Source organism: Syngnathoides biaculeatus, chromosome 5, assembly GCF_019802595.1.
Source record: "Syngnathoides biaculeatus isolate LvHL_M chromosome 5, ASM1980259v1, whole genome shotgun sequence".
NCBI classification, from domain to species: Eukaryota; Metazoa; Chordata; class Actinopteri; order Syngnathiformes; family Syngnathidae; genus Syngnathoides; species Syngnathoides biaculeatus.
Window position 1 is genome coordinate 7,868,428 of NC_084644.1, and position 25,358 is coordinate 7,893,785.

General features: G+C 41.4%; 2 protein-coding genes across 9 annotated transcripts in view; one reads left to right on the forward strand and one right to left on the reverse strand.

Moving 5' to 3' along the window:
- The first annotated feature begins 1,122 nt into the window (after positions 1-1,122).
- LOC133501450 (tetraspanin-13-like) lies at positions 1,123-7,519 on the forward strand. The gene is made up of 6 exons (XM_061821225.1): positions 1,123-1,281; positions 2,899-3,066; positions 4,465-4,545; positions 4,609-4,722; positions 5,451-5,564; positions 6,741-7,519. The coding sequence occupies exons 1-6, from the start codon at positions 1,219-1,221 to the stop codon at positions 6,813-6,815; spliced, it is 615 nt and encodes a 204-aa protein (XP_061677209.1). The 5' UTR covers positions 1,123-1,218; the 3' UTR covers positions 6,816-7,519.
- A 1,223-nt stretch (positions 7,520-8,742) lies between these two features.
- bag6 (BCL2 associated athanogene 6) overlaps positions 8,743-25,358 on the reverse strand; it is a 51,884-nt gene continuing 35,268 nt past the window's right edge. For 6 of the 8 annotated variants that reach the window (XM_061819634.1, XM_061819635.1, XM_061819637.1 and 3 more), the window contains 24 exons: positions 25,012-25,099; positions 24,812-24,929; positions 24,062-24,276; positions 23,908-23,979; positions 22,205-22,327; positions 21,335-21,540; positions 21,113-21,245; positions 20,714-20,914; positions 20,412-20,631; positions 20,147-20,194; positions 18,831-19,183; positions 18,683-18,755; positions 17,586-17,911; positions 16,687-16,954; positions 14,985-15,154; positions 14,733-14,786; positions 14,533-14,641; positions 13,299-13,423; positions 13,040-13,174; positions 11,841-11,897; positions 11,541-11,750; positions 9,695-9,802; positions 9,463-9,609; positions 8,743-9,360 (listed from right to left, as the gene is read on the reverse strand). In XM_061819634.1, the coding sequence (XP_061675618.1) occupies positions 9,265-9,360; positions 9,463-9,609; positions 9,695-9,802; positions 11,541-11,750; positions 11,841-11,897; positions 13,040-13,174; positions 13,299-13,423; positions 14,533-14,641; positions 14,733-14,786; positions 14,985-15,154; positions 16,687-16,954; positions 17,586-17,911; positions 18,683-18,755; positions 18,831-19,183; positions 20,147-20,194; positions 20,412-20,631; positions 20,714-20,914; positions 21,113-21,245; positions 21,335-21,540; positions 22,205-22,327; positions 23,908-23,979; positions 24,062-24,276; positions 24,812-24,929; positions 25,012-25,092 (3,648 nt within the window). In that variant the 5' untranslated portion in view covers positions 25,093-25,099 and the 3' untranslated portion in view covers positions 8,743-9,264. The remainder of the gene's footprint in view (positions 9,361-9,462; positions 9,610-9,694; positions 9,803-11,540; positions 11,751-11,840; positions 11,898-13,039; positions 13,175-13,298; positions 13,424-14,532; positions 14,642-14,732; positions 14,787-14,984; positions 15,155-16,686; positions 16,955-17,585; positions 17,912-18,682; positions 18,756-18,830; positions 19,184-20,146; positions 20,195-20,411; positions 20,632-20,713; positions 20,915-21,112; positions 21,246-21,334; positions 21,541-22,204; positions 22,328-23,907; positions 23,980-24,061; positions 24,277-24,811; positions 24,930-25,011; positions 25,100-25,358) is intronic. The other 2 variants (XM_061819639.1, XM_061819640.1) reach the window with 2 other exon arrangements.

The window sequence follows — 25,358 nt, forward strand, 5'->3', positions numbered from 1 at the left end:
TCTTTTTTTTTTTCCTTCTTCCTCTTGCGACGTGAAGCAAATCATGCAATATTTGATTTAGTGTTGTGGGTCTTGCTGGTGGTGGTCTCTGAAAACGCCAGAAATTCAAAATCCCGTCAATCCGTTCACGCGGATAAACATAATAATATACAATCAACGTTCAGGAGCATGTGTGTGTATGTGTGTGTGTGTGAGCCCGCTAGCAGGTAAATAAGCTACGACCCATCGGTAGCCATTTTTCGAAACTCTTACAATGAGTAAGTTACTCATTGCAATGAGTAACTTTCTCATTGCAATGAGAAACCTTTTTTTTTGTTGTTTTTTTTTTTTCAATGTCCCTTTAGGGGCTCCGTACATATGCTTTCTCAACAACTGAAATTATTAGAAGTGTTCATTTGAATCATTAAAACATTGTCCAAATATTTTCTGGGCACAAGCCAATAATAAACCACGCGAGTTGCATTGCAGTTTTGCCGTCCAGTGGGCGTGGTAAACAAAAGTCACGTGACTCATGACGTCAGGTGAAAAGTATCTACTGACTCTCTCTTGTTGTACTTGAGCAGCCCCAACTAGATAGACAAATTCCTTGTGTGTTTTTGGCATCCACTGTACTTGGAAAAATAAAAATGATTTTGAGTGAATTTTCCTATGATTTGATTTTGTTGACATTTTTGGATGTTCACAATATTATGACAATGATCCAGATTATTATTATTATTATTATAGACGTTTGTACAATGTTCCTTTAGGATCCTATGAAAATATTTTGTAGTTGTTGTCTATATGTATATGTGTGTGCGTATTTGTGTGTTAATTCATGTTAAACGTCCATTTAAAATGTTTTTACCCAACCACGTCCTGAACTGTCTGTTCTGTATTTTGGCCACTAGATGTCGCTATCTTGCAAAAGTTCCCGAATCGAACCGGTAAACGATGTCATAAAAAGTCAAACGCTTAGAAATTATTTTATTCGTGATTACAATTCATTAAGAACCGCGGAGAGGCGAGTTCATCTCCTCAAGAGTGTATTCATCAAAAAAATAATAATTCCAAAAATTTTATATTGCGCTGACGTCAAGGCGGAAGTGTGTGAACGTGACGTGACTAACACCTGAGCACGATTACAGGAATTAAAAAAAAAAAAAAAAAAAAAGAAGAAGACAGGTGAAGAGGGAAGACGAAAGAACAAAGTTCGTGTGAAGTTTCTGAGCGGCGGAGATGGTTTGCGGAGGATTTGTTTGCACTAAAAACTCCCTTTGCGCACTCAATGTTCTTTACGTGGTAAGTGCCGCACTGCGCGTTTTTAAATGCGTCAGTCACGATGTTTACTCTTCATTACGAATGTTTTCATTGAGTGGTGAACTTTTACGTCGAACTCTCGAATTTCACTTTCGTACAAATCGATTTGCTCAATTTTATTCAAGGCTGGAATGTAAAATATGGCATCTCAAGACATCTACCTGACTTAATTTAACTTAATTGTCTGGTGTTGAAGCTCTGTGACGCTGATATAAGATTAACTACCTTCCTGGAGTAATCCACATTTTATAAAACCAAATATTTTTTTTCCATATGCACTTTTAAATCGTTGATGTGTGTGAGCGTGTGCGTTTGTGTATTCAAATAGAATTTTCACCAAAGAGCGAAATGTTTTTTAATTATACATTTTTCTTCCGTCCAATAAATCAAGGTTCTATTTTTTTTTCAACATTCATAAATCGTTCACTTAATAAAACTGCCTAACTCACTTTTGGACCTTTTTGGGAGACGACAAAACAAATTTCACAAACAGGAAGTACAGTAACCTCAATTAAACCTACACCCCCCCCCCCCCACACACACACACACCCAAAAATAAGTTATCTAACTCATGACCTAAGCTAGTATGCTATTAGTTTTTTTTTTTTTAAACAGTCATAAATAGTTCACTTAATAAAAATGCCTAACTCACTTTTGGACATTTTTGGGGGGAGACAAAACAAATTTCACAATAGCCTCAATTAAACCTACCCCAAAAAAAGTTATCTAACTCGTGACCAAAAATAACCTAAGCTACTATGCTATTATTGTTTTTTTTTAAACATTCATAAATGGTTTACTTAATAATGACTAACTCACTTTTGGACGTGTTTGGGAGACAACAAAACAAACTTCACAAACAGGAAGTACAGTAGCATCAATTAAACCTACCCCCACAAAAAAAGTTATCTAACTCGTGACCATAAATGACTTACTTTTTATTTAACATTCATAAATTGTTCACTTAATAAAAATGCCTAACTCACTTTTGGACGTTTTTGGGAGACGACAAATTTTACAAACAGGAAGTACAGTAGCCTCAATTAAACCTACCCCCCCCCCCCAAAAAAAAAAGTTAACTATATATAAATATAAAATTAAATATGTTTAATATTGAATAAATATTTGTAATATTAAAAATGGGAATATTTGGAGATGTATGTTTTGTCAACAAGTGAAATAAATTGTTAGAAGTGTTGATGTGAATCATTAAAACACTGTCCAAATATTTTTGGGTGCAAGCAAACGGTATATATTGACTGATCAATAATAGATATAATAATAATAATTAAATTTTATATATATATATATATATATATATATATATATATATATATATATATATAGATTTTAAGTTACATATTTTGAAAATGTATCAATTTTAATTTGTAAATCATGAATGTAATATGTTGGGTCGTATTTGTTTCCCAATTTTATGTCAGAGAATCAAAATCCATCATACATTTTCTGAGCTGCTTATCCTCACGAGGGTGGTGGGAGTGCTGGAGCCAATCCCAGCTGGCGGCATTTGTAACGATTGCGACAAACGTGTAAAGATGCCATCGTGTGTTCTTGTTGTTGTTGTTGTTGTTACCTCAGCTGGTGAGCCTGCTGCTGGTGGGCGTGGCGGCGTGGGGCAAATGGTTCGGCCTGGTGTCCAGCATCCGGGTAGTGGCGGGCGTCATCTGCGTGGGCATCTTTCTGTTGCTGGTAGCTTTTGTGGGGCTGTGCGGCGCCCTGCACCACCACCAGGTGCTGCTCTTCTTTGTATCCTCCCGCATTTCGCGTTGTACTTGGGTACAAATACCTCCGTAAAGAAAAAAGCATGGGAAATGTAGTAGTACAGTACTGATTCAACTCTAGTATATGAAAAAATATGTGGTTATAAAGCACTATGATGCTGGCCTCACTTCAACTTAATTCCTTGGGGCCAAAGTAATACTTTTCCATTAGATAGGGTTGCGGCCTTTTTAAATGATGCTGCTCCCTGGCCCCAAGATGGTGCCAAACTAATGTTTTTGTATTACACGGCTTTGGCTAAAGATCAATAAATAACACGCAAGTTGTTCAGTGGGGGTGGGGTTATCGCTAGTACACTCATAATTTGCCAAGCTATTTTTAACTTACTGTTACAATATCAATAAAAATATAATGCTGCAAAGGCTGAAGCGACCTTTCTGACCTGTCAATCACTCCTACAATAATATCCAATCAGATAGCCGCATTGCCTTGACACGCCCCTGCCGCCATGCTGTCCCACAAGCAATGCTGGTTGTCAGTAGCGTGCGCTTGGAAAAGTTCATGTTACGAAGAAAATGGTCCTCAGATGCGCTTGGGGAATGTGCAATTCTGATGAAAGATATCCTGCTAAGTCACAAGGGGCCCGGTTGATTCATTTTTCCAAAGCCGAAAACACAGTTGACGAAGAGTCTACGATGGATTAAGGCTCGTGGAAGACCGCATGTACAATTAAATGTGAACAATAGTGCAGTACGATTCCACTATTTCTATCCTTTTGGATTTCAATATGAAGTTTGTGAGGCGTCAAACTTTTCTTTTTTTTTGCATCGATCGCCAACATTTCGCTTTAACTCCTACATTGCATCTTGCTCCGTCCAAAATCTTCATTCCGTGTACATATCCTTGCGTGAAATAGTTGAGATCTCTCTGTAGAACTGTCTTGGACAAGTCTGACGCATTTGGCAAAAAAGATACCCCAATATTATCTGGAATCCGCGATAATCGACTTCAAACATGCTCTGTTCAATTGGCATTTTGAAAGCTTGTGGGTCATGGCTAAGGTCGCCATCGGAAAGGTCCGTTGATGCAGCTGGACTCTTGTTGAAATGTTCAAAATGTACTTTAGGCTGACGATATTGGACTTTGGGAGTAGAGAAATAACGGTTACCCACTACCTCTTTTTGTTAGCCCGTCTATGGCAGTTTCCATTGTTTCTCCTCAGGCTTAAGGCACCGTCGTAGGGTTTGTTTAATGACTTGAATCAATATCACTGCCTATCTTTTAAGTTCTGGACGCAAGACTAGGAAGTGGGATCGCTCATATCTCAAGACACCGAGGACGGGGAACTCAAGAATATACGCACAGTAACTAAGTATTGGTACTGTGCTGTTTCTGTCAGTGTGCGGTGTTTCTTTAACACGCCAGTACATGATTATTTTGTTCCTGGTCTTCCTGGTGCAACTGTCGGTGTCGTGCGCCTGCCTGGCCCTCAACGAAGACCAGCGGGTAAGGCCTTCGCGCCGATAAGTTCCCTCGCGGCACTTTCTGACCGACTCGACGAACTCGCAGAATCATCTCCTGGAAGCGGGCTGGAACAAGTCCGAGTCCATGCGGACCGACGTGGAGAAGACGCTGGACTGTTGCGGCTTCTCCCACGTGGACTACAACGCGTCCTGCGCCGCCGTAAGGGAACCAAACTCCGGGTGTACTGTGCCCTCGAAACGAGCCGGGATTTTCCGATTAATTCTCACCAAAAGAAAATATGACTGGAATTATTAATGATTAAAAGCTACTTTGTCATGATTTGTAGGATTTCAAGACAACTTTAGCTTTCCAGTTAGAAACACTCAAAAGGGTCTCAAAAAAACTCTTGAGTACTGCTTCTGGTTATATATATTTTTTTCAAGTTCTTTGTGGAATCCATAAATACAGCTTCGTGTGAGCTCATTAATTTTTACTATTTTCATATAAAATGTCGCATGAGAAACTATTTTCCCAGAAGATTTATCCTAAATTACCCGGTGCACGACTTAGGGTCGGTTTCCGTGCATGGGTGTCAAAACTCGTGTAAAATGTTTCCTCATCTGACAATCAAATCCACTTAATTTCTTGCAAAATTGATTTTTTTTTTTTTTTTTTTTTAATTTAGGAACATTTCTTTAACCACTAACTAGTTCGCCTCTTCCCTTCTTAATATTAGGAAATAGTTAATTTTAATATTTGCTTGAGACAAATTTGCATGAGTTCTGATTGTTGAAAATGAAACTAAATGCAGCAGAAGTTTTGTATTTGTAATAAGATGGAAAGATTACAATTTTCAGTCGTTTAAGGAACAACGTAACCACGAGTCCGTTGCGTGCATTTTCTGTTCTTATGGAAGTATTTTTTTATTTTTTGCCCACCCTCCCCAGAGCTGTTTTAACAAGAAGCTGTCGTGTGCCACATGCTCCGAAATAATTGAGAAGTACGCTGGGGAAGTGCTCCGCTTTGTGGGCGGTATCGGGCTATTCTTCAGCTTTACCGAGGTCAGTATAATCGGATTACTAAATTTTGTTTTCGGTATTGTTTGCTTTTGCGTTTTAGCTACGATTTACCGTAATTTCTGGCCTTTAATCCGTGACATTTTTTCCACATGCTTTCAACCTCTGCGGTTTATGCGGCGATGTGGCAAATTTGTGCATTTTTTTTTCTAACGGCCGCAAGGGGCACTCGAGCGGAAAAAGTGAGACTGGTGGAATATATGCGCCGAGGAAGTGACTTTTACCGGTATCCCCCCCCCCCCTTTTTACGCTGAACTAGCATGTTGCTATTGTTAATGCCACATCCTAGTGATTTTTACCGGTATCCCCCCCCCCCCTTTTTACGCTGAACTAGCATGTTGCTATTGTTAATGCCGCATCCTAGTGATTTTTACCGGTATGATTATTTTTTTTTAACTGGCAGCGTTAGTGCCGCGCTAGCGTGTTTCTGCTATGTTACTGCTGCATCTCATGATGTAGTTTCCCCCCCCCCAACCGACTCTTAGTGCTGTGCCACCACATTGCTACTGTTTAGCTGCCATGCTCTTTTTTTTTTTTTTTTTTTTAAACCAACCCTGTTCGCGCTACTGTCTTGTTGCTATATTAAGCTAAGGTATGGATAGGTTTCCAATTATGCCATCTTGTGTGTCAGAGAACACAGGTGATGGGTAAAACATGAAGTTTTTTTTTTTTTTCTATCGTTAATCTATCCGATTGGCCTCAGGGTGGTGGTGACATCATTGGAAACCTCTCCATTAAAACTTTGAAAACTCTGTGTACCGTCTTTGTAAATAGTGCATGTTTCAATGTGGGCATTTGCAGCTTTTACACGGGTGTGGCTTATGTATGTACCAAATGGTATTTCCTTTACAAATGTACCGGGTGAGGCTTTTAAACAGGTACGCTCTGTAGGCCAGAAATTACGTGACTAAAATACAGTAAAAAGAATACCAAAAACACCACACTGAAATATATTTTGCCCTAAAATTGCAGATTTCTCAAGTAGAATGTTTTAATGTTGTGTGAAATATGAAAATCAAAATCCAATTTGCTAAGAATCTTTTCATGCACTTTGTTTACAGTTGATGTGATGTCATGGGAAAAATGCACATTTGGTTAGTACGTCTTCAGTTAATTTGTCAAATTCTGAAATATAATACTCTACTTTGCTTTTCGTGGCAGATTCTTGGTGTTTGGCTGGCCCGACACTACAGAAACATCAAAGACCCCCGATCAAGTCCTGGAGCCTTTCTATGATTCCCCCCCCCAAAAGAGAATAATGCATTATGCTGCTCCATTTTTCCTGCCAGTGTAATTGAGATTTGTAATTTACAAAATATGTAAATGTGCTTAAAAGATAAGTCTAAATGGCTATTAAATGCTAATCAGTCTGATTTGAAAGCATGTTTAATATTCTTTTCACACTTATCAATACTCAATGCTTGAAACAGTAGCCTAGCCTTACGTGTAGGCTAAAAATGCCCCAAATGTTGGATTTTTTTTGTGGTGATGCCAGTAAGATCAACCGTAAATATTTTTTGAATACAATGTAAAATATTTTCATGTTTATCATTGGTCCAAATCACCACAAATAGCTGCTTACCGTATCTTTGCGTGTAGGATTCAATGAATTGTTTTCCGCTGGGCGATAAAACTAACACCAAACTAACTAGACGAGTTAGATTGAAGGTTGCTATGTTGATATTTTCTAGCTAAAGCTAAGCTAGCTGCTAGCTCCTGATAGCAGTCCAAGTGCATATGGTCTTTGTAATTGCTATAAAACACGCTGTGCCACATTATTTCAAACCACATCTTAAAGGGCTAACATTACTTCATTAGTATTGTACGCTATGTAACAATGTTAGCTATTTAGCATGCTAACAAATTATGTACAAGATAGCTTCAATCTTCTATTGGTTTCATTATTTTATGGATAAGAATAAACATGTTTCTTATTTCAACATTGTTTCCACTTATGTCTTGCCTCACAAGAGTCATTTTCATTTTTTATTTAAAATACTATTTCAGAGGGTAGATAAAAGATTAAGTTCAAATTGAATGGAATTCAAGTAACAAAACTGGGAACGTTACACTACGTGTAAATGTGCTGCAGACGTGTGGGTGCGCGTGCGAGTCATCGGTCGTTCCAACCTGTCTTGGCGTCTGCTCGGTGGAGCAAGAGGACGGGTTCACCTGACTCAACAGGATGGCAAGCAGGAAGTTCAGCAGGTGGTTTGACCTGTTTGGCGCTTTCACATGTCAACGGCGTCATAAAACCAGCAAGTGTAGCAAAGCCTATTTGATGAAGGGGAGATTGTTGGACTGTTTGCATAGATTGATGCCATTACCTTCTCATAAATGCGACCACAGCAAGACATTGTAAACTTAAAAAAAAAAAAAAAAAAAAACAGTAGTAGGGCCTTGCTGAAAATAATAGAGATTAAAATTGTAATCTTACAAGAACAAAATTTGAAATTTTGAAAAGTGTATACCCATCCATTTTATGAGCTGCTTACCCTCAAGGGTCGGGAGTGCTGGCTAACATCGGGCTAGATATTTTCTTAAGCGTTTACGATGGGTAAAATGCAAAGAACAAATTTCATGTCCATGCATGCATGTTCATGACAAAGATAATTCTTGTAATGTTGAAAATAGCCTTGTTTTTTTGAGTGGTTAACTTGTAATCATTTTCTCAATCAAAAAAAATGCCAAATTAGGATTTACAGGTAATCAAAAAATGACTGTACAGAATTAAAAAATAAATATTTGCTTCTCATGGTATTCTTAGGAATATTTTTTTTTTAATTTTGGAAAATATATAATAGAAATTCAAAAGATGACAAAAATGACTTAATACCACTGATCTTAAAAATATAGACTTTAAAATGTATTTGTTTCCTATTTAATGATTTTTCTATAAAACATTTTAAGCAATTTTTAAAAATTTCCTGATAATACAACAAATTGGGAAAATCTCAAAACTCCTATTAAGATTTTAACCGGAAAAAAAATTACATTTTTACATTGGATAACAATGACTAATTAAAAATATGTAATTTGTGGTGTAATTTATTTCCAATGTAGCCCTAAAACTCGCAAAACAAGCATCGTGGTCTTGTTGAAAATTACATAAAAAAAAAAAGATGCATACTTTACTGGGACAGTAACGGCAATTTTTTTTGTAATCAAGGTTTTTATTAAGCATTACTGTACAATCCTGTACGAAAAACATGATGTTCCGTTCCATGTAAGTTGACAAGCATTGGAGAGCGCAAAACTGGAATACTGTGGCGCCTTCTGGTGGTAAAATGCACGATATTTGAAACAAGCAATTAATTTTTGTCTATGCTGTACAACGCTGTTTGGTTGTTTAAAATCAAGGTTTCACTGTACATTTGTGTATGAAAACGAGTCTTGAGAGAAAGACGGCTCAAGTCAAAAATGGCTAAAAAAAAAAAAAAAAAAAAGTAGCATGAGGTGGACAAAAAAAAAAAAAAAAAAAAAAGCGCGACTAAAGCGGCCTCAGTCAAATCAAATCGCAGTTTTGAGAACTGGGAGCAGACGAGGTGCAGAACAATAATAAATAGGCACTATTAGCATCCTGCTGTGAGCACTGGACTAAGTGGGGGGAAGAGGAACGAAGGGTACGGCGGGGGTACCGGGGGGCGGTGGGGCAATGACGACAACGGTGATGACGAAAAGCGTACTACGAGTCTGACAAGAAGGCTCTGTGCGTGTCTGGGAACTGCTGAGCGCTGAAGTCGCCGTCATCCTGCACTCGCTTTTTGATGTCTGCTTTCACCTGAGCAGAAACACAATATTGGGATTTTTAATGTAGCGGATCTAGACGGTTTCTGAACGTTTCAAGGGTTTTTAGCTCAATCGTAGTGAACGCTGCATTTACTTGCTCCGAGTAGGATTCCCTCAGGTCGGGCGCATCCAGCTCTTCCTGCAAGCGCTCGGCGGCCGTGACCGGCTTCACTCCCGCCGTCCTGGCCGCCTGGCTCACGGCGTCCGAGAGCGACACCAGGCTCCCGCCGCCCATTCCCGTCTTGAGGGAAAACGAGCACACGATGCAGTGACCACGGAGGTTAATTGACGGCGCCCTAACTCGCGACAAAAGTGACTTCGCTCACCTTTCTGCGTTTCGCCGGCATGCCGTGCAAGTAGGCGTCCGAAAGCGGTGGTTGCGCCTTCATCTTCCTCTGAGTCATCATGTCGCACCGGATGATGGGCACCCACTCCTGCGAAAACAGAACAGAAGCAAAATCAGAAGCGATCTTTCTTGGACTTCAATTACATTCACATTATGTACCCATCTATTTTCTGAGGAAAATATATCGTAATTCCTGGCCTACAGAGCGCACCTGATTATAAGCCTCACCCAGTCCATTTGTAAAGGAAATACCATTTGGTACATACATAGGCCGCAGCCGTGTGAATACCGCAAGTGCCCACATTGAAACACGAGATATTTACAAAGAAAAATGGTACACAAGAGTTTAACGCTAGTGCCACCAGGCTAACGCTAATGCCGCGTTAACAGGACCGGTTAAAAAAAAAAAACAACATACTGGTAAAAACCACTGAGACATGGCAGTAACACACTAGCGCAACGCTAACAGCGCTGGACCAGTGTGACGGTCTCAGTGTTGAAAAGTCTCCTTGTGATGAATGCGCACGTGTTACTAACAGGGGAACTCTGGGTGCGTAGCAGACACTTACTGGAAAATCACCCGGTCTCATAGTTCCCCTTCTTCTACATAGAGGGAGCTAACATACGTTACAGCCTTACCATAAAACAAAAGTTGATAAAAAGATATACACCTATATTTACGTTCGCTGTGTTCGTCTTTCTGAGATGTCCGTAGCGAACATGAACACTCAGCGACAAGTTGTCGAATGGCACATGTTCAAGTATGGATGGGGATGTTCCAGAGTGGCCGAAAGCTTACAAAATATAAACGCATGAGCATTAATCACAAGGAGACTTTTCAGCCCTGGAAGCGCTCAGACCATCACACCGATAAAAGTCACTTCCTCGGCACATATATTCCACCGTATTTTTTCCGCCCAAGTGCCCCCAGACCGTTACAAAAAAATGCACAAATTTGCTGCATCACCGGATAAACTGCAGGGTTGAAAGCGTGTGAAAAAAGTCGCGGCTTATTGGTCGGAAATTACGGCACAGGTTTTGGGACGTGGTATCAAGCCAGAGTACACAGAAAACATCTGTGTGAGAAAAGGTTAAAGGACTTATTCTGCTACAAGATGGCGACACTTTCAATTCTATTCCACAGAACTTGTATAACTGAGGCTCCTCCCTTCACATCAAAATAGTTTCTTGAAAGCAAAATATCACAAGATGGTACCAAAGCAATTCTTTTACGAAGCTGAACTTCAGTTTTCATATAAGACCCCTAATTTTCAGCCAGTCCACGACGCAGGTTGCTATTACAGGGATAAGAGCATTGTTTTCTGTTGATTAATCAAATTCAATCATTCATTTTTGTTCATATTTTCGGGTGTCTGGGATGGATACATTGGATTTACATTCATTTGTATGGGAACTAATGTTTGGGTTTTTGTAGGATTTGGTTTTAGGCAGACTTTATGGGACAGATTTTTCGTCAAAAACAAGGCTCCACAATATAGACCAGAGGATCGTTCCACCCCCCCCCCCACAAAAATATATACATGTATATATAAATGTGAATAGTTGCAGTTAAATTACAATAAAATAAATAAATAAGATAAATCATGTGTACATTAAGTAAATAATTGTAACTTTTTAAACTTCTATGAATTATCTGGCCCATGTGTCCAATTAAGAAATCAAATGTGGCCCCATCCTTGAGCACAAATGTTTGCACACCCTTAGGTTTTAGCTATTTCCATTCCAACCCAGGATTGACAAAATTTCAATTCATTCGCAAAATATGAAACAACTCATCTCCTTCAAATGGGAGAAAAAGTTCTCACCGGGGGAACGGTGGCTGCCCAGGTTTCAGACTCTCCAGCAGAGTCCTCGCTGGTGCCCTCTGCTCCCGCCGCCGGCTTGTCGCCACCCAACGGCGCCGCCCCCCCCGCGGCACCCAGGTCTACGGGCGGCGCTCCGGTCTCCCGAGACGACGAGACGGACATGGCCTCCTCGGCAGTGGTGGCTGCGGCCGGCGAGAGGGTGTCGCTCATCTTTTTTTTTTTTTTTTTTTGGAAACCGGACAAGTTTAAATATCACACGCAGATAATGCAATAGGAAGGAGAAGGAGACAGGTGGTTTACCGTCGTGCTTTCTGTCCGTTCTGGATCCTGTGTCTCAGTGGCGCTCGACTGATCCCTCTGAAAAAAGAAAAAGGTGATCGATTATTTATGAGCATTCAAGATGGCCAATGTAACAGGATATAACGGGAAGAGCTGCCTCGACATACTGCATGGGACCTGTGGATTAACAAAGCGCACACAACAGTGGAATCCAGTCTTTCGCTGGGGTTCCATTCCAAAAACTGCTGAGAAAAGTCAAAATCCATCATATACAGTTTTTGAAGCACAAAAATACAACTCGACACTACACTCTTTAAAGCAGCGTGATCTGAGGTCATCATACTTGATGCAGTTTCACTGAATTCATGGCGGAAACAGTGGGAGGCTAGTTCGAACAATTGCCTCACAGTTCTGAGGAACCGGGTCCAGATCAGGTCTCGTCTTTGTGGACTTTGCATGCTCTCTGCGTGCATCCGTGGGTTTCCTCCAACATCACAAAAACATGCATGCTAGGGTATTTCAAGGCTCTAAATTTTCAATTTTCTATCACCTGGAATAGGCTCCAGCACACCTGCAATCCTAGCAAGAGAAAGTGCTATGGATAATCAAAATCCATCCAGCCATTTCTTTGTCGCTTATCCACACGAGGGTCACGGGGAGACAAACAGTCGCACTCACAATCACACCGAGGGGCAATTTAGTGTCCAATTAATGTTGCATGTTTATGGGATGCGGGAGGAAACCCACATAAGCACGGGGAGAACATGCAAACTCCACAAAGGCGGGGCCGGGATCGAACCCGGGACCTCAGAACTGTGAGGCCAATGTTTTATTAGCTGATCCACCGTGCCGCCATAATGACAATCCGTTTATTATTTTATTTTTCCATTTACCAGAGGGGGGAAAAATGCCCTCGGATTAGTTGAGGGGGGTGTATCCTAAGTGTTGCTCAAAGTCAGCTGGAAAAGGATTGTGATCATTTGCGATCTCACTTAAAAGGGCTCAAATGATCCAGATGGATAAAAAGTCATGATCGAGAAAAACAAGAAAGAACAATACATGCTCTTTTCATTTAAAGAAATACATATCTTAAAGTACAATAGTATCACTGTTAGTGTTAGCTTAACGGGTTAATGATAGAATAGTGTGAAAGGGGCGAGTGACAGAATCTGAACACGGGAAATGAGCGGAAAATTCCGCAAAGTACCGGCATCGTTTACCTGTGCGTAAACAATGTAATTCTGGATTTGCTCCTGTGTGATGGGGAGGTGCTCCAGGATGAACTGGAGCCTCATGGTCATCATGCTGGTCATCCAGTTGAGGAGGCTGGGGCTGATGTCGCTCGACATCCTCCGCTGGAAGGATACACAAACACACAAAGAAAAACGCAGGCCCAAAATACCACAAGATTTAAGATGGATGGAAAAGAGAAAATAGCAACAAAGTGCAAGTGGAAGAAGCGGGATTTGGTTGACGTACGATACGGTGGTTGATGACGGCGGTCAGAGCGCGTTGGTCCCCTCTCAGGCAGTGCAGGTTGAGTGCCAGACACTCAAACAAAGCTTGGTTGCACAACTGAAGTAGACCAGGCCCAAAAGAATCATCTGGGGAAGAGACAGACAGGGGCAAAAACACAAAAAATACATTTAATAGGCACATTATAATTAAATATATAGAAAGACTCTTTGCTATTGGAAGTCCTAGATTGAATCCCCATCCCTATGTTAGACAACAAATTTAAAAAAAAAAAAAAAAAAAAAAAAAGATACATTCAAGAATAAACAGCTTGATACAAGTCTGAAAAAATAACTCTCCTGTAATGTTCCCTCTAATTTTTTTTACATGTCTGAGCAAACACACTAAGGCTGTGAGCGCTCCTTTTGCCCACTGTAAGAAATATCAGATGTATGCACTGTGGTCAATCAGATTACATTCCCATCAGACCTTTTTGAAAAACAATTTGGTGTTTTTGCAAACTTACACTGAAAATGTCAACAAACAAAAAATACACTGCTCACCAAACCAAGCCAACTATGAACTATAAATTTGAAAGGTCGCTTGCAACTTTGTTTCATTTATTTTTTTCCCCCACCCACAATGATATCCCTTGTCTTTTTATCTTGGTGTAAAACTGAATTATTGCTTGCAGAATATCTTTTGCAATGCATGTTGAAAGCTGAATAATGCTCCCAAACAGTTTTAGGGTTAATGTTATGTTACTCCTATATTTAAAATACAGAATTAGCTTTTTGGGCACTGTATCGTCAGTGCTTTCATCCTCGATCAGGCTGTGCCAAGGTGGAATTTTAACATTACACGCCAATTGTAATTGTCCCTTTAAGAGTGGACGGGGCAGAGTAGGTAAACTAAGAAGTAGAGTGTGTGGACTAGTGTGGCTTGTCAGTAGCGTTGAGAGAGGCAGTGTGCTGCCATGATAAAAAAAAAAATAACGCTTTCATCTGCGCTGAAAAAGTGCGACAAGTGCGCAAATGCGCAGTTGCGCAGCTTAGAGGGAACATTGCACTCCTGTCACATTCCAACCCAAGCGTATTAAACAAAAATGACCCCAAACCACCAAATGCTTTTCACACCATGCAAATGCCAAATCTTACATCACACAGTATATTTACCAACTTTCACACAAACATGGGTACATATGGTTGTCGCTGAGTAAATTAAATAATTAGTAATAATATGCACAAATGAAGGGCACCTGTACAGCGTAGGATGTGCGTGGCGATTTGTGTCAATTGCTGTCTAAAGAAGGACATGTTGGTCTGGGTCACGTCCACGCCCTCCAACACAGTCACTGAGGATTCTCTCTGCGTGCGCCCGTCAAAAACAACACACGTGAGCCCAAGAATGCGTGACAAGGAATGGCCAAATTAAAAACAAACAAACGAATCAACTCACAAAGCTCTCAGTGATGTCTTCTTCCAGGTCTTGAACGATAGTTTCAGCAGCGGCCTGGGAAGGATCCATTTGTTATTTCATTTATGAACTAAAAAGGTGATTTATGATCTATTGTTGTGTCTTCTGTTGTTAGTTCGTTTTATCATTCCCTCATGTCCCATACTGTGCGGCGCTTGAATGACTGCCCCATAAAGTGTGCAGAAATGTTCTTTTAAAAATAACTGAAAAGGAATTTGAACTGAGAATACTGACGGCAATGTTTGCATCCGTTGGCTCCCGGCCGTTGAGGTAGTTTTGGCGGAAGAACTGGGCTAGCTGGGGCTGGATGCGCCCCAGCGGCTGGTGATGGCCGTGAAGCAGCATGACCAGATCCGACATGGTGAAGGTCTGACAGACCAGCATCAGCAGCTCGCCGAAGAATCCTGAGCACAGCAGACACAGAGCGAGGGATAGTAAATGGATCCGCTACACCACGACTGGGAAAGATGGGCTAAGTCATTTCAAATGTAAAAATGAAAATCAATCACTAAAATGCATTTAAATGTTATGTTGTATGAAATCATCATTTTAAAATGCCATATTAAACATTTGAAAAGATACCCAAGGTCATTTTTAGTTGTGGTAAAAAAAATAATACTTGTAAAGTTTATTTTGGGCAATAAAATAATTGATGCTAATGTTTTAATTAATGTATTGTAAATGAATTAGCCTTTTTTTTTTTTTTTTTTGCTGCTCCTGCCTTTTGGAGGTGAAATTATTTTCACTAATCTTCAGGTGGGTCGCAGGTGTACTGGAACCTATCCCACCTATCTTCGGGTAGGAGCCGGGCTACACCCAGAACTGGTTGCCAGCCAATCACAGGGCACATCGAAACAAGCATTCACACTAACAATCACACCTACGGGCAGTTTAGAGTCTCCAATTAACCTGCCATGCATGTTTTTGGGATGTGGGAGGAAACCAGAGTGCACAGAGAAAACCATGCAGGCACAGGGAGAACAGTGGTACCTGGTTACGTACTTTCTGTGCAAAAACAAAAGCAATGTCTGTTTTTCCCCCCCTTATTATTGGTTGTTTAAAGTTATTCTGCACTTTTGTTAATAATAATAAAAAAAAGGGCTTACAAGGCTGGGGGCCGAGTCGCTGCAGATACGGCAATGCACTCCCAGCCTAGCATACTCCACTAGGCTAAAGCATACATTTTAAGCAAAACAAATATATTTCTTAAATGATTTAATTATATAAAGTTGTGCGTATATTAGTAGAAGAGTGCTGAGGATGGAGCTGCCAGGCAAAAGAGCGAGAGGAAGGCCAAAGAAAAGGCCGATGGATGTTGTGAGGGAGGACATGAGGACAGAGGTTGTTAGAGAAGATGCACGAGTTTAGATGGAAAATGACACGCTGGGACGACCCTTAACGGGACAAGCCGAAAGGAAAAGATGAAGAAGATTTAAACTATACATGTATTTCTACTATGCAGTTTATTATTAGGAAAAGCTATTACAAAAAATCGCTTAAAAAAACCATTTGTAAGGCTTGAAACGCATTATTTTATTATCCATTCATTATAATGGGAAAAAGTGCCTTGGTTTTCGAACGTTTTGGTTTTCAACCAGCCTTCTGGAACTGATTCTGTTCGAGAACCGAGGCACCACTGTAACTCCAAACTGTGATTTGAACCTGAGAACTGTTTGGCCCATGTACTGTATTCTTATGTAATTCATTAATTAATGACAATTTATAATTCACCTTATAATGGGAACGAAAGGTGTAATCTTCATTTGCGTGTGAAAAAACTGCCGCGCCCTAAAACCAGTGTGGCAGGTGAATCTTAAGTGTGCTGTAACTATTTAGACTTGGATCCATTTGAATGTTGGAGACCTTTTATGAAGTAGTATAAATAGTGGTGGAAAAAAATAGCAATCTTTCAAATACGCTCAATTGTGTGAACTACCAGATGGCTCCTCGGGACTGATGAAGATGTTGGTACTCTGCGAGAGCCTCTGCATGAACTGCGCAATGCTCTCAGTGTCGTTTTGGGCCTGCCCCAGAGAGCCCATCATGCTGGTCAGGACGCCACGAACGATGCCGATGAACGGTTCCGGGTTGAGGGCCTCAGGCGCCGCTGCAGAGTTTGATGGCGGGTTGGAGCCTGCGATGGGAGCACCGGTGGTGCCAGTGGGGGCTGGGGGTGGCGGCTGGGAGAAGATGGGCTGCGAGGCCTGGAAAGGACAGTGGAATATGGCACCAAAAAGACTTTTAAAACAGGCTGCAGATTGACAGAAGTGACAAATGTACTTATGCTCTCTACTAAAGCAGCAGTACATGCATACATTTTATATATACTGTATATTTGTTGGAAAATAAAGTAAAAAAGGAGAAGCAGTTGTCTCACTCCCATACTTGAGGACCCCATAAAGTAAATTCCGAGACTTGTTTCTGAGTATAAGTAGCTGAAAACTTGCAAAGAGAAAACTAGAACTCAATTGTGGGTACTGTAGCTTTAAAACACTTTTGATCACTATCGTTTCCAGATTTTTTGGGGGTTGAGGCCAAAACATTGCCCGATGCCACATTTCATTTTCTAGGAGAAACGGTCGAATGGCTTGATTTTGAAGTAACAAGCCTAGTTTGACAAAGAAAGGACTACACATTTGTTTTCAAAATAGAGTACAATTAACAGGAATCAGAAAAATCCCAGCTCTAAGTAAGTATTTGTAGTGACCCAGGTAACCTAGATGGAACAGGACAACTGGCTTTAACATCAAAATGCAACCCCTGGGATACTTATTTGCAAACAACTATAATATTTAACTGAACCACAAACACAAGAAAAAAAAAAAAAACAGTGACCTGCTGCATCAAGTCAGCGACCCCCTGCATGAGGTTGGGAATGCTGGAGGTGGTGACCGTGATGGAGGGCGCCCCTGCTTGGCCGGTGGCACCAAGCAGGGAGCTGAGCATCTGGCCGAAGTCTGGGTGCATCTCCGGTGGTGGGGCCTGCTCGGCGCCGTTGCCCTCGGGCTGACTCAGCGGACTGGCATTGTTGGCATCGCCGTTAGAGACGGAGAAGGAGGAGGATGAGGAGGTGGATGACGTTTGGGAGGAAGTGGAAGAGGATGCGGAGGAGGACGTGGAGGTCGAAGTGGAGGACGAAGAGGTGTTAGCCGTCTGACCAGCTGGGGAAAACAGAACATTTTTATTGCTGACAGCAATCTTTCACTTTCAAGGGCAGACACATGACTCCTGAAACATTTTGGATCCAGTGGTGCCTTGAGATGTGCGTTTAATTTGTTCCCTCAGAACGTTAGAAACTAAAAAAAAACCCTCGTATTCCAAATCTATCTTTTCCCACTGAAATGCCATTAATACATTCCATCCTAAAATAAAAGAAAACCCCCACTAATACTGTATTTACGAAAAACACAGTAATTACAACGTAAAGAACTAAAGCATTTTGCAAGATTTTTGCTTCAATTTAATGTACTCTGTGCTGCTCCTTAGGATATGTGCGCACTGGCCACCTCAGGGCAGGATAATACAGACATACTTATCTAAGGGGTAAGGAAACAGTTTTTGCTACTTAAAAATATTAAAGTAAAATTCATCTTTTGGCGTGCAGTCTGCAACTTGTTTTAAATATTTGCCACTCCCCACTCCAAGTATTGTTATAGGATTTGTCTACATGTATTGGTCCACCATTTGTGCTCAAATATCCATTGCTTAGAGTGTTACAAAACCATAACACTGATGCTATTCATTAGGTCTGGTATGTTTTTTTTTTTCCATCGTTTGTTAGTACTTGTTAGCTTCCTTTAGGGAAGGCTAAGTGGCTGTTTTAAATACAAAACTAATTGATTCTCTTTCTTTTAAATTTTATTTGACAGTAAACCTTAACTCGAGCTGGCAATGGAGAAGAATTGTCCTTCCATTCGTGTGTGGAAACATACCCATTTGTCCTGGCATCAGAAGCTGACCAACAACCGCACTAATCATCTGGTTGACAGCAGCAGCATTGAACACCTATCAACAAGACGAATAATTATTGATCGTGATAATTATTGATCTTGCTAGTAATTAGCAAATAATCCTTCGTACCTGTCCTGGCTGCTGGCCCGGCATGGCTGCTCTCACGTTGATGGTAGTTCCTCGGGTGCCAAACGCCGGAAGAGGGATGTTGGAGGCAAAGGGAGGCCGGGTGAACACTACTCTGGCCTGAGGCTGAGGGCCAGCGTGAGGGGGCGGCGGCGGCGCGGTGGGCGTGGTGGTCGGGGTGTTGGGACCGGTGGTGGTAGCAGAGGAGTTAGGTGTGGAACCATAACCGGGAGGAGTGGGCTGCGTCGGGACAGGCTGCCCTGCTGCGGCGGCAGTCGCAGCGCTCGTTGCCACAGCCGTGGCATACTGGGTGATCTGTTGCATCAGATTACGCATGAAATCCGGGGGAAGACCACCTACGAGGAGGCAAAAATTTGAGTGAAAGCAGTGATTTGTCACACGTCAAAACTTAAGTCCCTTCCCACACTGGCCATGAGAGTCAGCTTTTTTGACCTTTTTACCAAATTGCCATCCAATGGGCAAGGCAGGGATTCGCCAACCGTTGTGTTGTGAAAGACAATCAGGTGTATGGCGAGAAATTCTCTCATTTGGGTTATTTATGGGTTAACCCATTCGTGGGGAGCGTCCCATTTTCGAGTCATTATTTTCAACCATTATATCCTTCAGTATATTAAAATATTTAGGTGTTTTAATATGAAGCCATAATTTGGTATCAGGAGAAGATAACTCATCGGTCAAAGTTAGCACGGAGTTATTTCCCATTCCTTCCTGACGCAACATGGCTGCTTCAAGTACACATGGAGCGTTTTCTAAGAGAAGAAAGGGAGAAAGGTCAGTATGCAGCCAAGTTTGTCTTAAAAATGCTAATCACTCAGTATTATTAATGCATAGTGTCGTTCTAGAATAAGTTTAGTAATAGTTTTAAATGAAAAAAACTTTATTTCCTTGATTGTGGCCTGTTAGGCGACTTTTATCTCAATAAGGCAAAAAATTGCCACCCTGTCCATGAATGGGTTGAATTATCCAAGAAACACAATCTACAGTAAAAAAAAAAACAAATGCAATAAAAGCTATATAGAAATACATTTTAAATTAACTTAACCAAGTGAAAAAAGGCAAATTAAATCCAACATATATGACAGACACGTGATACAACAAATACTCAGTGGGCCAAATGAAATTACAAAGTAGTAGGCTGCTGTTGCCCCCTCCCCCTGTAACGCCACATCGTAAGCCAGCAAATTTGTGATTTGACTCCAACACCCTCATCTCGTATTGGTACCTTACAGTGAGCCGGGAAAATGCCACCTTTGATTGGCTAGTGTGAAAAGGGAGCTCATTTGAGGAAATGTATTTACCTGGCTGTCCTGGCATCTGATGACCAGCACCAGGGTTTGGGCCTGTGGCTAGACACACACACCGACATAAATGTCACTAAATGTTAGACTCATTTTTGCACATAAAACACAAGCATCAACATTACCACAAATTTTATCTGTGGGGAACTGGGGAAAGAAAAAAAAAAAAAAAAGAAAAAAAAAAGTCATTTAACCATGCAAACGTCTCATTGTTAGCTGTGACATGGAAGAACATTCAATCAGTGGCGGGTAGGGGACAACACACCGTCCGTGTTCATCTGCATCATGACCACCGGGCCTGCCTGGTGGCTGATCCTGATGACGCGGGGGCCGGCCTGGCCCTGTCCCTGTCCAGCCTGCTGATTGGACAAGGAAGTCTGTGGGGAAGAGGTCTGTCCCTGACCTGCCTGCTCCGACTGGCTGGCTGGCGGGGCTTGTCCCTCGGTGCCATTGGCTGCAGCGGACATGGTGGCGCCCATGTTCATCTGCAGGGGGGGGGACACAGATGAATGCTTGAGTCACTCAGAATCAAGACCCCAAATTTGCACTATAATCGCATTGGCTTACTTGAATGGGGACGTGGTGGTGCACAGTGCCGGGCATCGTGACGGGAACGGTGTAGTGGGAAATGGGCCGCACTACGTGGAGGTGGCGCGGCACAGGACTCAGGAGATTCAGCCGCAGGTCGCTCAAAGCCACCAGGGCGTTTCCCAGGAGACGGAGACACTCCCACGTGAGGACCAGCATCTGCTGGTCGTCCTCTCTTTCCTGTGAATGATTGAGTCATTTTTGAGCATTTGAATATTTGTTTTGATTATTTTTTTTTTTATTTTTTTTTTTTAAACTAATGATGACTTTTTTAAAAATCAGACATCATCAGTAGACCCTTGTGGAAGTCACTCATGCTCAATCATATAGAGAAGTACGAGTTCCAGGTGCCTGTGTGTGTGTGTGTTTAAATCCTACTGTGTTGTTGTTGTATTCTGCGGAGGTTGCCGTCTCCAGGACGGTGTGAGCTCTCTGGACAAAGGGCTGCAGCCTCTCCTCTACCCGCCGTAGTTCCGACAACATCTCTGCCAGCTCAGCTGGGCTGGGATGACTAGCGAAAGCAAAAGAATGATAGATTGACATCTAACACAAAATTATGAGACAATTATGAGCAACAACATGAGTGTATAATTGTCTCACTTGGGTCCAGGTTGAGGCGTCGGTCCCTCGGATGGCGCCGACGAGGTGGTGGGCGGAGGTGGCGGTGTGACAGGAGGAGGGGATGTATCCATGGGCTGAGCAGAGGGGGACGGTGTGGAGGTGGTGGAAGAGGACGAGGGAGGAGGTGGGACGACGGCGGATGGAGTCTCTCTTTGGGCCTGGGCAGACGGTTCGGCTGTCCGACCCTGACGGAGACACGAATGCAGAAATTGACCAAATTTAAAGTTGATGCTTAAAAATTCAACTGTTGTGGATGTTGAAATTCGTCAACTGGAATCCAACAGTTTACTGCGGCCATGGACCAATACATGCACCAAATATGTTTTCAATTGGTAGATGTGAAAGAATGTCTTGCCCAGCTTGACGTCAAATTCAGTTTTGTAAACCACTGTAATAACTAACATATAACATATCTCTGAAGATGATGGTGTTATGTCACTTTGGATTTGAGATCAGCAATGCTTTTGAGCAGAAGATAAAGATTAGGTGGTGAATCTCCACTTCTTGCATCAAGACACCAGACAGTCAAAAACAGTATCTATATAAACAGAGTATGTGTTGCAGTAGGAAGTAAAAGTGTGTCAAAATTGTGACCAAAGATTACCCAGTTCATGGAGCCATGTAGACATAATGTCAAGATGCTGACTTTGAACTCAAGCTGCATCATGAGTCAGCATCACTAACGGCATGTTTCTTACTTGTACATCCACAAATAAAATGATGCTTCTTCTCGTATAAAGCTTTTTGGTCTGAAACTGGGGGTTTTGGGGAAACCAACCCATGTTCTCATGCTAATTACTAAAGAACAGGCGAATCTAGGAAAAAAAAAAAAAAACGTTGAAACGTCACCTCCATCCTTTCGATCAGATCATTGATGTCCCTCAGCATGTTCTCAGCGAGCACCAGCCTCAGCCGAGGTTCACTTTGCACCGGCTGATCCATGTCAATGTGCACATTCACTGATCCATTGCTCTGAAATATAAAAAGCGGGCAAGAACATTTAAAAATAATAAAGAAAAAAGGTTTCACAACTACTGTGACCCAGTACGGCAGGAACATCAATGTCTGACAGAAGTTAAAAATTTTACTGTACAGTGGTGCCTCGGTTCTCTAACACAATCCATTCCAGAAGCCCGGTTGGAACCAGAGACGTTCAAAAACCAAAGAGCGTTTCCCCATTATAATGAATGGAAAATGAAAGAATGCATTCCAAGGCTAAAAAAAGTTTTAAAGCATTTTTTTAAACTCTTCCTGATAATAAATTGCATAGTAGGAATATATGTATCGTTTAAATTCTTTATATAATTAAATAATTTAAGAAATATATTGATTGTTTTGCTTAAAATGTATGCTTTTGTAGTAGAGTATGCTCGGCTGGGAGTGCATTGCCATCTCTGTTGTAACTCGGCCCCCAGCCTTGTAAACCTTTTCTTATTAACAAAAGTGCAGAATAACTTTAAATAAGAAATTATGAGGAGGAAAAAAACAGATGAACTGTTTTTTAATTGGACAGAAACTAATATGTACAAAAAAATGTAACTTGCAACTCGGGGGGCCGGGGGGGTTAATGGAACAAACGAAAAAAGCAATGCAAAACAACTGTTTCAAGTGGGGGGTGACTCGCCCCTTTTTTAACAAAGAACAAATCTAATGTAGACTGTTACAATAACGTCAATGAAATTTTGCAGCATTCTGCAACATTCTGCTTTGTTAGGGTCATGGAGTTCGTTAGATTTCTAGCTTTGGCGCAAATCCCTTCCTCGCCAACACTATCCCCAGCTAACTGCTGCTCGTTTACGTAAATAAGAAGCAACTTTTTGACTTCCTCCAAGATCTGTGGCCTCCACTTGGTCAACACAGTTGCTCCTTTAAGCAACATCACTTGCTTTGAGGGCATCCTTGTGTTTCAGAAAGGTGCTGATCATCGATTTCGACATCCCATACTTCTTCGATAGCTCAGAAACACGCACACCAGATTCGTATTCGGCTATCAAATCCTTCTTGAAGGAAAAAAAAGTCACTACCGGGACACATCTGCGTGCAGAGGAGTGTGTGTCAAGAGGTTACGTCCCACGCAGTCGCGCGCATTAAGCTGTTTCCTATTTTTCAGGGCTGCATTCAAAAGCACAATAACAAATCGGTGTGGGTCAGGTGGTTGGGGCGTTTGAATACCGATTTTTGTTTGAAAACCAAAGCACAAAAATCTCAAAATTTTTGTCTGAAAAACAATTTGTGCGAAAACACAGGTACCACTGTATCACTATGTTTTCACTCTATGAGTGTTGATAAACAGTTTGTGTTCAAATATCTGTTGGTTACACCATCATAATACCACCACCACTATTTTCTCTGTGTCCATTGCATTGTTGTTTAGCGTTAGGCTAAGAAGACTTAAGACAATGTGGTTGTTTTAAGTACACAATGTAATTCTTTTTGTTTTGTTTATTCTGCCAATAAACTTTAACTGGGAGTGGCAATAAACAGTGTGAAGCCCTCTTTTGTAAGAACCGTTGGGCCTCGACATCATTCCAGCGTTGTGACTTGTGATTTACCCCGGTGCTGGTTGTCACTCTGGCGTTCCTCGCATTGTCCCCCATGCTGGACACCATCTGCTGAACCGACATCTAAATGAGGTGGGAAAGAAATGTCGATGCCGAAAGCGGGAAAGAAGATACCAAGAGAACTAAAGATGTCCGCAGCGATTACCTGGATTTGTTGGGGATCCATGATGTTGACGGGAAGGTTGAAGGTGCCCAGCATGACGTAGCTGTTGGCGTTGCGATCGTGCGGAGGCGGCTGGCTCCCATCCTGGGACGACGACGAGCCGCTGCCCTCGGCCGAGGTGGCGCCAGACCCTGAGCCGGGTTGGGAGGGCGGAGGGGGCGCGCGCTCCACCAGGTGAATGACCTTGCCGCCTACATCTGCATCACACAGGAAACGTTACAGAGGGGAGCAGTTGAAATGAATCATTTCATCGATACATTTCCATGCCGTGGTGAAGGTTTTGATGTAGAGGCAAACCATAGTGGATTATACAATATTGACAAGGGCTATAGCTGTTGAATATTTTTTCAATATATTATTCTTGCGATTATTCCGTTTGACAAGCATAATCCAGAAAAAGTCTTTTTAAACAAAAATACCAATACAAAATTTAGATTGTACTCCATGCTGTATTTTAAACTAACATGTTCACACTACAAGTAGGCTTGGCCTATATTATTTATTTCTGTCATGTCAAACTTTCTCTTTATTTTTAGTTTTTCCAAAAGTAAGCTCTTACCTTACTACTTGTAACTATTGATGAAAACCAATGCATTACGACAATTTACTTTATTTTATGCAGGTAAGGATGAAAGGATATAGAGTACTGTAGAAAATAGCTTAATATGAGGAATATGCACCACTTTTTGTGGTCAGTGAAGTGACATACAATGTGTGAAGAGGATCACTCACTGTAGTCTGCCAAAGTCCTTTCATCCTGCAAAACTCTGCCCTGGTAGATCAGCCTCTGCTTGTCCACAGGGATGCCCACAGAAGATGCAATGTGCTCTTTGAACTCTTTCACAGTCAACTGTAGGAGGGGAAAAAAAAAAAAAACAGATCTAGCCATTGATGTACTGAAAATCCATCTTACGAGTTCCTTTTTCAATTACCTGAGCACCGACAGTGTAGGTTCTGCTTTGAGAGTCTAATGTTTTCACAGTCACTTCTATGTCTGCACTTTGTTCCTCCATTGTGTTCCTGGAACAAACAGGCTCATATTTGACATTCACGCACTAACAGTTTAGAGGTACAGAATATCTTCTTTTTTTCACTCCCCTCTAGCAACCTTCTTCTGTTTGATTGACCGATTCTCAATAAATATTCATTATAACACTAAGAAACTACAGCATCTTAAAAAGTCCGCTATGACACAGTATAATATATTTCCTCCCTTCTTTGATTGAACAAAAAAAAATAGTAGTACAGTATGCAATGACAGCCTGATGATTTTTTCATT

Coding starts and splice junctions, on each gene's coding strand:
- LOC133501450 (XM_061821225.1), top strand. CDS start 1,219: ATGGTTTGCGGAGGATTTGTTTGCACTAAAAACTCCCTTTGCGCACTC. Junction 1,282..2,898: donor CACTCAATGTTCTTTACGTG/GTAAGTGCCGCA, acceptor TTGTTACCTCAG/CTGGTGAGCCTGCTGCTGGT. Junction 3,067..4,464: donor ACCAGGTGCTGCTCTTCTTT/GTATCCTCCCGC, acceptor TTAACACGCCAG/TACATGATTATTTTGTTCCT.